The 13087-nt window shown below is 51.0% G+C and overlaps 2 protein-coding genes across 2 annotated transcripts in view; one reads left to right on the top strand and one right to left on the bottom strand.

Annotated features, from left to right (window-relative positions):
- The window catches only part of KIF9 (kinesin family member 9), a 41640-nt gene extending 32894 nt beyond the window's left edge, over positions 1-8746 (top strand). The window contains exons 20-21 of the mRNA XM_054016775.1: positions 7392-7496; positions 8513-8746. Coding sequence (XP_053872750.1) covers positions 7392-7496; positions 8513-8620 — 213 coding nt within the window. The 3' untranslated portion in view covers positions 8621-8746. The remainder of the gene's footprint in view (positions 1-7391; positions 7497-8512) is intronic.
- Positions 8747-10508: 1762 nt separating this feature from the next.
- Positions 10509-13087, bottom strand: part of LOC128831347 (tubulin delta chain-like) — a 45973-nt gene continuing 43394 nt past the window's right edge. Inside the window, exon 9 of the mRNA XM_054017658.1 lies at positions 10509-11566. Within this exon, the coding sequence (XP_053873633.1) occupies positions 11195-11566 (372 nt within the window). The 3' untranslated portion in view covers positions 10509-11194. The remainder of the gene's footprint in view (positions 11567-13087) is intronic.

Here is a 13087-nt window from a genome sequence, read left to right as displayed (position 1 = left end):
TAGCACTGGGACGCCAGCCAGGGGAAGCAGACAGCAGCTACTGGCACGTGTCTTGTTTTTGTGGTATTGTTTTCTTTTGTTCACGATCACGAGAACAAAACATCTATTGATCCAAGTGCATGACTATCCGCTTGATGTCAACAACCAGGCGGGTCATCAAGAAGGCACAGGGAGTAAACTGAGGCGTTGTTTCTAGTCTCTAACATCAACTAATTTAAAAACATAAGACTGGCCATACTGGGTCAGACCAAAGGTCCATCTAGCCCAGTATCCTGTCTGCCGACAGTGGCCCATGCCAGGTGCCCCAGAGGGAATGAACAGAACAGGTGATCATCAAGTGATCCATCCCCTGTTGCCCATTCCCAGCTTCTGGCGAACAGCCATTGATGGACCTATCCTCCATGAATTTATCTAGCTCTTTTTTGAACCCTGTTAGTGTCTTGGCCTTCACAACATCCTCTGGCAAGGAGTTCCGCAGGTTGACGGTGTGTTGTGTGAAGAAATATTCCCTTTTGTGTGTTTTAAACCTGCTGCCTATTAATTTCATAGGATGACCCCTAGTTCTTGAATTGTCATGTCTCCACCTATTGGCCACTGCCACTTAGCCAGACCGCTGTAGAGAGATGCAATCCCTGAACTTTCTCCTGCCTGAGCATGGGCAGGTCTCCTAACTGTTCTCATTCTCCAACCCTTTCCTCATCAGTGTTGCTCTCCTCTGAACGCGCTCTCCAGACTTCTTTTTTTTTTTTAAATGTGGGATTCAAAGCTATAATGCTGTTTGACATTGACCTGGGGCCACCAATCCCAGAGAAGCTCAAAACACTTCTCATTCTATATCCATACAGTACCACTGAAATGCAGCTACCTCTGGGGTATACCATGACAGCTGAGACCCAAATAGTATTGAGAAGGGTGGGGTTACTTTGTATTACATATTTGCATTATCCTTGCTTAATTCTGCAGATCCTGACCCTAGCAAGGGGATCTGGCAGGTGTACTTTTTTAGAAGAAAAATTGAAAAGGAATTATTTTGCCTCCAAATGTACCCTTATTTGGAATATAAAGCTCAGAGTTAAGCATTACCTCCCAAACTGCTCTAGAAAGACACATTAGAGTGTTTTTCAAGGGCAATCATGGTAGGTGCCTTCCCTTCCTATTGAATTACTCACCTCCAGAATATAAAGAGCAGGTATAAAGTGAGGGCAAATGAAACAGGTTTGTTAAAGTTATCATTGAACTACAGACAAATATTTATACAAGGATCATGGTAGATTTAAAAAAAAAAGGTGTCCAGACTAGCCCAAAGGGGATAAACACTCAGTGAATGCGCCTATTGAAATCAATGGCAAAACTCCCATGATGCCAATGGGACTAGATTTCACTGTTCACATAGCAAGACACATCAAAAGTAACTTCTATTATAAGTAACGTAACCCTGTTCTAGGGTTATTCTAGGACTATTCAGCAGGGCCGCCCAGAGGATTCAGGGGGCCTGGGGCAAAGCAATTTCAGGGGCCCCTTCCATAAAAAAAAAGTTGCAATACTACTATGTTCTCGTGGGGGCCCCTGCGGGGCCTGGGGCAAATTGCCCCACTTGCGCCCCCCTCCCCTCCCCCGGGTGGCCCTGGGAAAAATAAACATTTAAAAACCTTCCGCATCTCGGCACAAACCCAGTTTTGAGAACTTCTTTTCAAGTCACCTTTACAAGTTAGCACTGGTTCTCAGCATCAGTTAGTGCTAAAAGGCACTAAAGCTCATTAAAAGGGTTGGCCAAATATTTTCCGTCAAAACTTTTTTTGGATCGAAAACTAGGGGCTTTTAAAAAGCAGAAAAAAATTACTGACAATGTCTGCTTTCCTTCAAAATTTGTTGTGTTTTTTTTTTAATTGAAAAGCTGAAATTAGTCTGCCAAAACCTGAACATGGTTTGGGGTTTCAGAAGTGTGTGGCCAAATATTTGCTGCTTGTTGTGTTTGATTGTTTAAAGAAACAATAAAAATTCTGCTTAAAAAAAATCCACAACTTTTGAACCACCTCAGCTTGTGACCAAACGCCTGAGCCTGAGCCCATCCAGTCAGAGATTTTTCCAGGTTTCTGATACTCTGCTGGCTTCCTTGACTCATATCTGTCTCCATAACTTTGGGTTCATTTAGGTTAGAACATAAGAACGGCCGTACTGGGTCAGACCAAAGGTCCATCTAGCCCAGTATCCTGTCTACCGACAGTGGCCAATGCCAGGTGCCCCAGAGGGAGTGAACCCAACAGGTAATGATCAAGTGATCCATCTCCTGCCATCCATCTCCACCCTCTGACAGACAGAGGCTAGAGACAGCATTCCTTACCCATCCTGGCTATTAGCCACTAATGGACTTAACCTCCATGCATTTATCTGTTTCCTAGAGACTGGCTCCATGGGGTCCCTCAGAAACTGGAGACAGTTACTGTGGGTTTGTCTTTAGTATAGACTATGTACATACTCCACGAACTGAGCATTTGAGCTTGTTCCAGAATCTGGGATGAGCCTATGTTGTGAAAACGGAAATGCTCAAAATAGCACATGCATGTAAATGGACACAGGGTGCTAAAATTAAATTAACCCAGGGGTTCTCAAACTGGGGGGTGGGACCCCTCAGGGGGTCACGAGGTAATTACTGGGGGTCGCGAGCTGTCAGCCTCCACCTCAAACCCTGCTTTGCCTCCAGCATTTATAATAGCGTTAAATATTTTAAAAAGTGTTCTTAATTTATAAGGGGGGGGTCGCACTCAGAGGTTTGCTATGTGAAAGGGGTCACCAGTACAAGTTTGAGAACCACTGAATTAACCCCTCTGGAGCCTCGGGGAATGCAGGGGAGGGGGGGGGGTCTTCCTTGGTAGGGTTGGGGAGGAGGTAGGTGGTGTAGGATATTGCTCTTCTCGTGTGATCCCTCCCCCGTGGCTCTCTTGGCGCTATCACTGTTAATCTAAAGTGGCTAATTTGAAATGAAGCTCCCCTCCTCTGACATGAATCTCCCTATGGCACTAAAATTAAACGTAGACTATAATTTGGCATTTGAGAAGTGAAAGGGATGGTAGCCCTAAAGGAAAAGATAACAGCTTGGCCCTTTGTGTTAAATAGCTGTCTGCAAGCCTCAAACTGCTGAATGAGCTTTAGGGTAGGGAAGGCTGTGCCTCCCCAAACAGCCTGCCCCTGCCCCCATCCAACCCCCACCCACTTCCTGCCCCCCGACTGCCCCCCTCAGAATCCCTGACCCATCCTGCTCCTTGTCCCCCTGACCGCCCCCCCCGAGACCTCCCCAATCACCACCCCGGGACCCCACCCCCCACAACTCCCCCCTGCTCCCTGTCCCCTGACTGCCCCGACCCCTATCCACCCCCCCCCGCCAAGTCTTGACAGACCCCCGGAATGCCCACAATCCAACCCCTCATCCCCTAACCACGCCCCCCCCACCCCCAAGAACCTCTGCCTACTCACTGTCCCCGGGACTCCCCGCCCCTTATCCAACCCCCCCGGCCCCTTACCATGCCGCTTACCCCCGCCTCCCCCCTCTCCCAGAGCCTCAGTGCGCCGCGTCCAGGAGCAGCCCTGGACAGCGCTGCAGTGGCGTGGCTCCAGCGGGACCTGAGCTCCCGCTGCTCGGCCGCAGCTCGCAGCCCCGCCCCCTTACTATGAGTCTCTGAGCGGGAGGAACTCAAGCCCCGCCTGAGCCATGCCCCTGCAGGGCTGTCCAGGGCCACTCCTGGATGCGGCGTGTTCAGGCACTGGGGGATGGCGGAGGCAGGGGGGAGCCTCCGACATTCTCGTGGGGGCCCCCTGCAGGGCCTGGGGCAAATTGCCCCACTTGCCCCCCCGCCCCCGGGCGGCCCTACTATTCAGAAGTTGGACCACCTCATCTCACCTAGTCTTGGTTCACCCGGAAGAGAGTCTTTGGGCTTCTCTTCCAACACCTCTTAAAGGAGAAAACCAGCTAAGGTCATGCAGCCTAGAGTCGGCAGTTCAGACGTCCTGGCTTCTCTGTGCTGTTTACCATCTCGGAAAGTCCAGTCCACCAAACACCTCCTTAAAGTGTGTTTTCTAGCTCTGGGCTCTCAACTTTGAATCAAAACCTTTCCCCACACAGGCTTCCTGGGTGGTTTCCGACCCTGGACTACTTGTCCTCCTTACGAGTCGGGCCCAAAAGGTGCGTAAAATGTGCCTCGTAGCTTCCTCTGACTTTTGATACTACAGGTTTACATCACACGGATGCCCCTGTTAATACAACCCAGTGCAGCAGTTGCTTTGCATTGCATTCATTCTTTTCTATTCAGCAAGCCCCAGCTCTGTCTCTGTGGCAGCACCACCCAGGCCTGTGCCCTTTGGTTTAGAGCGGTGTATTTGATCATTTCGTCCTACTTTGAAACATTTTGCATTTGTCTGTATTGAATCTTAATTTAATGATTCCATGCCATTGCTCCAATGCCCTGGAGCACCCCCTTCTGGGCAAGCATGCTTCTGCAGCACTCTACATGCCTGTTTCCCCCACAAATTAGGGTTTCCAGATTTGGATTACACCAGGATTATCTGCATTTATGCCCAACCCAAGTTTCTTTATTGGTACAGTGTCACCTTATCCTTCCCCCAAACAAGAGGATTTACCTTGTTTTAAAACCCAGCGTCCACGGACAACAGCAGCCTCTCCTCCTTACAATTCTCCCCATTCACCCATTCTCAGGGCTCGCTCCCTGGAGACCAGCTTCATCCCTAGCCCTGGATTCAAACACAGTCTTTTGATATTATAAGTCCTGCCACCTTTTCCCAGCTGGTGCCTTTTCAGGGCTCCAGCCCTGGAGACGAGCTTCTTCTCTAGCCCAGGATTCCAGGTGCTTCTTACCAGGCCCAAACACTCGCCTTACCCTTGTGCCTGGAGGTTTCAGCAGGCAGCCCCTCACCTCTGCTGTTGTGTCCCTCTTGATAAGGCCGAGGTGCTTTCCCTTTAGCCCAGTTGGGCAGCTGGTAATCAGTCACAGGTGCACTGGCCTCCCCCACTCCCTTTTAAAGGGCCAGTCACCCTCTGGCATTCATACTGTAGATTTAAGACCATTCTCCACCCAATTTAATAGAATCATAGAATATCAGGGTTGGAAGGGACCTCAGGAGGTCATCTAGTCCAACCCCCTGCTCAAAGCAGGACCTAATCCCAACTAACTCATCCCAGCCAGGGCTTTGTCAAGCTTGACCTTAAAAACCTCTAAGGAAGGAGATTCCACCACCTCCCTAGGTAACCCATTCCAGTACTTCACCACCCTCCTAGTGAAAAAGTTTTTCCTAATATCCAACCTAAACCTCCCCCACTGCAACTTGAAACCATTGCTCCTTGTTCTGTCATCTGCCACCACTGAGAACAGTCTAGATCCATCCTCTTTGGAACCCCCTTTCAGGTAGTTGAAAGCAGCTATCAAATCCCCCCTCATTCTTCTCTTCTGCAGACTAAACAATCCCAGTTCCCTCAGCCTCTCCTCATGTCATGTACTCCAGCCCCCTAATCATTTTTGTTGCCCTCCGCTGGACTCTTTCCAATTTTTCCACATCCTCCTTGTAGTGTGGGGCCCAAAACTGGACACAGTACTCCAGATGAGGCCTCACCAATGTCGAATAGAGGGGAACGATCACGTCCCTCGATCTGCTGGCAATGCCCCTACTTATACAGCCCAAAATGCCGTTAGCCTTCTTGGCAACAAGGGCACACTGTTGACTCATATCCAGCTTCTCGTCCACTGTAACCCCTAGGTCCTTTTCTGCAGAACTGCTGCCTAGCCCCTCGGTCCCTAGTCTGTAACAGTGAATGGGATTCTTCGGTCCTAAGTGCAGGACTCTGCACTTGTCCTTGTTGAACCTCATCAGGTTTCTTTTGGCCTTATCTTCTAATTTCTGACCCTCCCATTTTTATATTGTTCATGAACTTGACTTCCACGTTCTCCAAGCCATTCATGAAAAGACAAAATATATTCCTGAGGGTGCTCACTTGAGACCTGACCCCAACGCACTCCCAATCACTGTCAGATCTGGGTATCCTTTGAACGCACATTTCTCTTCAGTGTCCTCCTGCCCTCCATGCTGGACAAGGAGACTTTAGAAGGTGGGCATTAAAGGAGAGGGCTTTTCAGATAAACGCATCGGTGGGTGTCTGTCCACCAGCTCCAGTGAGTCAAAGCCCACCATGCACATGTGGCATTAGCCTTTGGACTCTGCAGATTAGTCCTTTTTCTGCTCCAAGAAGCCCCATGTCATCTTCCAGCCTGCAGTGGAGAACAGGTTGTCCTGGATGTAGCTATCGATAGAGCACAACTATGAGAAGAGTTGCTCCTTGCCTACATCTGCTGGTGTGGCCGGCCAATAGAGAAATGACGGAACCTCCTGTCAGAGTCTAAGGTGCTGACTGGCTGCCTGTAAACTGCCCAGGGTTCCTTGTATACCCCAGGCACTGAAAGGGGAAGAGCTCTCATCTCCAGTCCATGTCTTTCTAGCCTCTTATATGGCCCCCAAGATCATACTATCCGAGTGCAGTATCACAGGAGACTAACCTCCATTCATGTGAAGGACCTAGATTGCCCTTAATTGATAAGAGAATCAACTCTTTCATTTGTAAAAAGAAGAACAGGAGTACTTGTGGCACCTTAGAGACTAACAAAGTACTCCTGTTCTTCTTTTTGCGGATACAGACTAACACGGCTGCTACTCTGAAATCTTTCATTTGTAGGCGCAATACCTCTGCAGCCTCCTGTCTAATCCTTCTTTGTTCATATAGGGTTGGCATAATGGGGCGCATTCACCAGCAGAGCGCCCCCTCAGGTCAGGACACAGCATTGCAGGGACTTTTCCCACTCTGTCCCCCGCCCCCTTTTGTCAGCTGATCTGTTTCTGCAGTTATCTGTTCTGGGTAATTCAGCCCTCTGGACAGGTCCCAGGTAAAACTCGATCCCATTCCAGGGTAACCGCAGTCTAACTAAAGAATCCAATTAAATGTCCGGACAATGATTCTTCTGCCCCTCTCGGGTTATGTTGCATTTCCCTGCTCTACACCCCTACTTGCAGGCCCTGCACCGTTCCTTCTCCACTCCTGAGGCGGAGCACGGCCTCCCGGGGCATTCTCCCCAGAGGCCCTGCTTCTTAGCAGGTTTCCCCTCCCCTTATCTCAGGGCTTCCCTGGGGTTCTGATCACAGGGTCTCCTACTGTGTTTCCTTGAGCCTTTTAGTTCTGGGGCCGAGGCGTTCACCCTGCTAACACCTGACCTCTTGGTCCCACCCCCTCAGGCTGGGATGCAGTTAACTGCTGCACAGGTGGGGCTGGCCCTAATCCCCCTCCAAGGGGCCAGTCACCCTGTGACAGTTGGGTTCTCGCCTTCTCTTCCTCCCAGGATGAAGATGAGCAGGAGCGGTTTGACCGGCTGCAGGGGGAAGTGCTGCCAGCCTGTCCCGATTCCACCTCTTTCTACAATGCCAAAATGAAGACTGATCAGAAGGTAGTGTGAGGCGGTGCCAGGCTGGTAGTGCAAACCTGGGCCAGGATTTTCTGTTGGGGGGTAAACGCCCCCTGTGCGCAGGATGGGGCATCGGCAATACCCTCTGAAACGGCCCCTGTTCAGTTATACTGTACAAGGAGCTGTTTGCAGCCCCGTTCCCCGCTCCCTCTCCCACCCCGGGCGCTGGCGCTTGGTGGTCGTATGAACTCTGAATTTCTGCCCGTCACCTCTGCTAATGAGGTGAGGGCCCAGCTAGAAAGGGAATTGCAGAGTGAAGCTGCAGGGAGAGAGGGTCTCATGCAGGGAGTTGGGGCCAGGCAATATAACCTAGCTGAAAGCTTTGTTTTTCCTTTGGAAGAAGGCAAAGCAGACAGGCCCAGCCCTGCATCTGCTCAGGCAGCAGGAAGGGGCAGTACCTCGGGGAGCTTAAGGCGGGGTGGAAGATGTGTTTTTGTGGTTGCGTTTAACAACTTTGTGTTAATACAGAAACCAAACCCCAAGAAGGGCTGTGATTGGCTGAGAGGCTGTGTAGAGTTTGTTCAAGGAGCTCTGGAGAAGGGGAAACGGGGCAGAGCACGGCAGAGGCACCCCTGATCCCCCCCCCCCCGTCCCCGGGCTGCTTGGGTGGTGGCCACTACTGTAACGTGGTGGCCATGTCCAAGCTTACAGTAGTAAGGATTCTAAACCAAACACCCCCAAACCAACCCTCAGCTGATGGGGGGGGGGGGGGGGGGGTTAGGAGAAAACTGTCCCTGGGGACAGGTTATCCCATAACTGCCCACTAGTGGGTTTCTTGCCCCTTCTTCTGAATCAGGTGGGACGGGCCTGTGTTGGAGCTGGGTTACTGGGCGGGGCTCTGGCAGTTCCCATGTTCCTGATGAGGACGACTTTTCCAAATAAGCGTGACGCTGGTGAAAGTAATTTTGTGCCGGCTCCCCTAACCATCTCTGCATCTAAACTACAGGCCTGAAGAACCGCCACCATTTTAATAACTAGATCTTGTTTTCTGTTATCAGCACAAGTACTTTAGAGCCATGGCCGCCCTCCAGCAAATGCACAAGAAACCTGGACTCATCACAGCTACGGTGAAGAACAAACCCCCGGCGGCGCTCCATGTCATATAGCAGGGGCAGGACAGAGCCATTTGCCTTGTGTTCTATACAAGGAAATGAACAAATTGACCTCAGAAAACTGTCAGCATTGATTTCCACGAGAGACTTCTCAGAAAATAAAACTGGGCTAGTGACAAACTGCTGTGGTTCACTAGAATGAAGGTTAGGGCTAGCTAAGGTAGAGGAGTCATCGGGCATAGAGGAAGATCAAATACACTTTCATTAATTGAACTAGGAGAACTTGTTTCCCTGACTCTGGAGAATGCAACGCCTTGGCAGGGCAGGAGTGTGCATGTTACAGGTGAGCTGCAGAGGAAAGAAACCAGAGCCTGGGCCTCTTTGCGACAGGTGAAAAGACCTGAAGGGTTGTCATCTTTCTCGTATGTTTTAACATTAGAAATACCAGGAGTGTCCGGGCCAGGCCCCTGGTGGGGTGGCCTTCTTTGGAGGACCCAGAGAATTCAGAGCTTCTGAAATGTCAGAATCTTACCCCCCACTCCAGCCCCTTGATGCCAGGTAAAGTGGCCAGAATGACACAAAGGGGCTCTCAGCGTCTGTCTACGCTCCACACTGAGCCCGGGTCTGTAGGAACTGGGCTTATGGTGTTTCCAAGCCCATGTGTGAGCTGCACGCTGCATTGCAAGCCTGGGTTTACGGTTACTGGACGGGGTCTCCCAGCCGTGCTAACACGTCCATACTGCGCTACGCTGACCTTCTGACTCAGGTCTGCGGCTTGAGATGCATCCATGCTGCCTAATGACAGGGCTGGGACCCAAGTCACAGCAGGACTCGGGCTCTGCTAGCAGGGTCCTAGGAGCCGAGTCCCTGCTGACCTGAGTCAGACTGATTTGTGGGGGGTGCGGAGGGGGGAAGCGGGGCTTGAGCTCAAACCTGAGTCAAAGCCCGGGCTTAGCATGCAGTGTAGACACACCCTAAAAACCCTCGATCCAGCCAATGGGGAATCCTTGTGAAAGAACGGAAGAAGGCAGCCACAGGTGGTCCTATGAGGACCCCCTTCCTCTTGATCTTGAGGGCACAATATTAAGGGAGAAGAAAGAGTCAAAACCTAACAACCTAGTGATGCTGGGGCACCTTCAGCTAGTGCTGGGCAGCCGGTCAGGTATCACTTTGGCTCAGGGTTTGAAACAGTCTTTTGACCTTGGGCACAATTGCTTCTTGGTACAGCTGGTTCTAGAGCCTAAAAACGCCTTTCCCTCTCCTGAGCACCTCACTTAGTGCTAAATACGCAAGAACGGCCACACTGGGTCAGATCAAAGGCCCATCTAGCCCAGTATCCTGTCTGCCGACAGTGACCAGTGCCAGGTGCCCCAGAGGGAATGAACAGAACAGGTAACCATCAAGTGATCCATCCCCTGTCACCCATTCCCAGCTTCTGGCAAACAGAGGCTAGGGACACCCTCCCTGCCCATCCTGGCGAATAGCCATTAATGGACCTATCCTCCATTAACTTATCTAGTTCTTTTTTGAACCCTGTTATAGTCTTGGCCTTCACAACATTAAATAACAGGGTCCTTGTAAAACCTGCAGGAGGCGCTCTGTCACATGCCCCAATGGAAGGGTGAGGTTTGCCCCTGCCTGTCCCCAAACATTGCCTATGGAACGTGTCCAAGGCTTTAGCCTGGTTAAGGAACATCTGAGGTCCTGTCTACAGGCCAAATTGCAACCACGTTGTAACTGCGTCTCTTGCCTGGCTGTACAAGTGGAGATGAGTCAGGTCTTTACTAGTGTGTAGTCTTCTCCCTGAATAAAACTGCTCAGGGTTTTGTTCAGCCCTCTAATTACCTGCTCAATCTCTCTGCTTTGTAACCCTGCCTGTTCGTAGCTTTAGCTGCCTCTCTGGTTTTCCAGGGACCAGATTAGTAACCAAAACCTGTTCCCCTTTGTCATGCAGGGTGGCTCCCCCTCTATGGAAGGTAAGTAGGATTTGGCTTTAGCTCAACGCTAAGGACCCACACCCTAGATCCCTAAGAGCCTTATGTCACCATCCCAAAGTGGGCGAGATCTTCTGAGGCAAGGCATGTCCGGGGGGTACATGTATAGGCTTTCCTGGTGGCCTTGCCACATGCCCTCTGTCCTCCAGAAGCAAAGGCATGATTCCCCTACGACTCCCCTTTGCTCCAGGGCATACCAACTTGCTGCTAATCCAAACCAACAGTAAATTACTACCCCTGCGATGCTGGCTGGCCCTGGGCGGGTGGGAGCCCTTCCCCACCCATCTACTCATTGGGTGGGGTTGGTTCACCCCCTTATTCCTCTATACAAGGTCTGGATAGCCTGTGCAGGGGCACAAAGGGATCTTACTCTCCCTATCACTCCTGCATGGGCCCATGGACCAAGAGACAGTCGAGCCCACAGTCTGTTTTGCACACACTCACACCCCACCAGCTGAAAAGCGATTCTATTTGCCTCGTGTTATTTGTCACAGTATGGATTTAAAGCAGCATCCCCCTCAACGCAGAACCACCCCTTTCCCAGAGACCTTGGCACGATCTTTCCTGGAGGTTCTCCGGGCTCTCAGGAGGAAGGCTGACAGCCAGCAGCCTGGAAGTGCCAAAGCAGACAGTGTTATTCTCCCAGCCGACTGTAATCATCTGCCACTGAGCAGAGCGTCTCGAAGGCTTGCTGGAAATCCGCCTCCTCGTAGCCATATTGCCAGTACCAGTGGAGGTAGGCGTTGGTCTCGTACATGGCCTCTGCTCTGGCCACCACCTGCTGCAGGAGTTCCGCTGAGCTGCCGTGGTTGGCGCAGATGGTCGGCGAGTGGCTGTGACATCCGGGCTCCACAATGTTGAGAGAGTCTGTGGGACGGAAAGTCATCTCTTCACCCAGACATATTAACCCTTCACAAGCGATGTGTTCCCGAGAGGTCTTCTCCCACCCGGAAAGGGTTACAAGGGACATATGGCACCTACCTCCTTCCCGGAGGGGGAAAGCCCTCTGCATTCTAAACATCTAGCCTAGCTAAACTAAACTGAAATTCCGGTCTACCACTGCGCAGGTGAGAACTCTTCCTCACGTTAGTCTTGCAGCAAAGTGCAGAGCGGAATTATACAAGAGCCTTATTTCTAATGATACGCACATGTGAAATCTTCCAGGGCCTTATCCCGCTCCCCTGAAATAAACAGTCACCCTGGGACCGGATACAAGCCACTCCTCTACCTCCCTCTCATTAAAGCGGGGATCAGACGTCCCTCGTTGGAGTGGTGTGATGCTTCATTAACAGGTGTAAAGGAGGGGAGATCCTCCCGTGAAACTCCACTAGCACCACCTCAGAGCCGAGGACAGTCCGAGAGGAATCTCAGCATGAGCACCCCACTCACTGCTCCTCAGTCGCTATTGGACCAGGGCCTCAAGAAGTGTATTGAGCAGGGGACTGATTGCGCTGGGCCTGTTTCACATGCTTGGCTAACGTAACAAGGCAAAGGTGTGTGCAGCTTTCTGGTCTCTCTCTTAACCTGGAGTTACTGATTTTTGTGTCTATATGAAAAATTATAAATAAAAGACTAATGACCCTACTTCTAAGTGTGCTCGCTGTAGCCCGCATCTACCAAGAGGACACCTTTCTTCTGTCCCGTGACTCGGTGCTGAGGAAGTTGAAGCAAGCCTACCGCTGCGTTCCTTGGAACCCCTTCCCTCTCAGATGCTGGACAGGTCAGTCTTGCTAGGCCCTCTTCTGTGCATATTGCTGCTGGGGACGTGGGACAGGCTGACAAATGCAGCCAGTCTGCAAAGGTCAGACCAGAGCGTCACACATTCCTTGTGCTCAAGAGAGGTTTTCTTTGCTTTGGAGAAAAGGTCACAGGCCGGGAAGGCGTCTGAAAACCTGCATAGACTTCACCAAGTCCATCGAACTCACTGCTGGTCTTGTCTAAGCACTTGCATCTCACCCACCACCATAGCATCTGAGCTCCTCAGAAACTCCCTTTCATTTGTCCAGACAGATGCATAATGAAGGACGGTTCTCCATTTTACAGAAAGGGAAAGGAGACCCACAAAGATTAAGGGACTTGCCCAAGGTCACACAGGAAGTCTGTGGCAGAGCCAGAAACTGGGCCCAGGTCTCCTGAATCCCAGACCTTAACCACAAGGCCAACCTTCTGTTGGTACATGAGGAACCAATTCAAGCCTGGTGGAAGCAGAAACATTGACTTCAGTGGAGCTGACTCCACGTATCCCAGGACTGAATTCAGCTCTAGGTCATTGTGGGGTTTGAATCTGAGGGACATTTTGATCCCAAATCTAGTTGTGTGGGGAGGGGGAAGCCAATGGACTCATGTGGCCTGCTGGCTAGAGCAGTGGACTGGGACATAGGAGACCAGGGTTCTATTCCTGGCTCTGCTGGTGACCTTGGGCAAGTCACTTTCCCCTTTTGGTGCCTCAGTGGGATGGGGGTGAAGGCAGTGTCCATACCACCACCTGTACTATGGGGACAATAATACTCCTTTCCTCCCGCCCTTT

Source organism: Malaclemys terrapin, chromosome 2 (assembly GCF_027887155.1).
Source record: "Malaclemys terrapin pileata isolate rMalTer1 chromosome 2, rMalTer1.hap1, whole genome shotgun sequence".
Classification (NCBI taxonomy): domain Eukaryota; kingdom Metazoa; phylum Chordata; order Testudines; family Emydidae; genus Malaclemys; species Malaclemys terrapin.
Note: the sequence above shows the minus strand (reverse complement) of the source record. Positions and strands in the feature narration are given on the sequence as shown.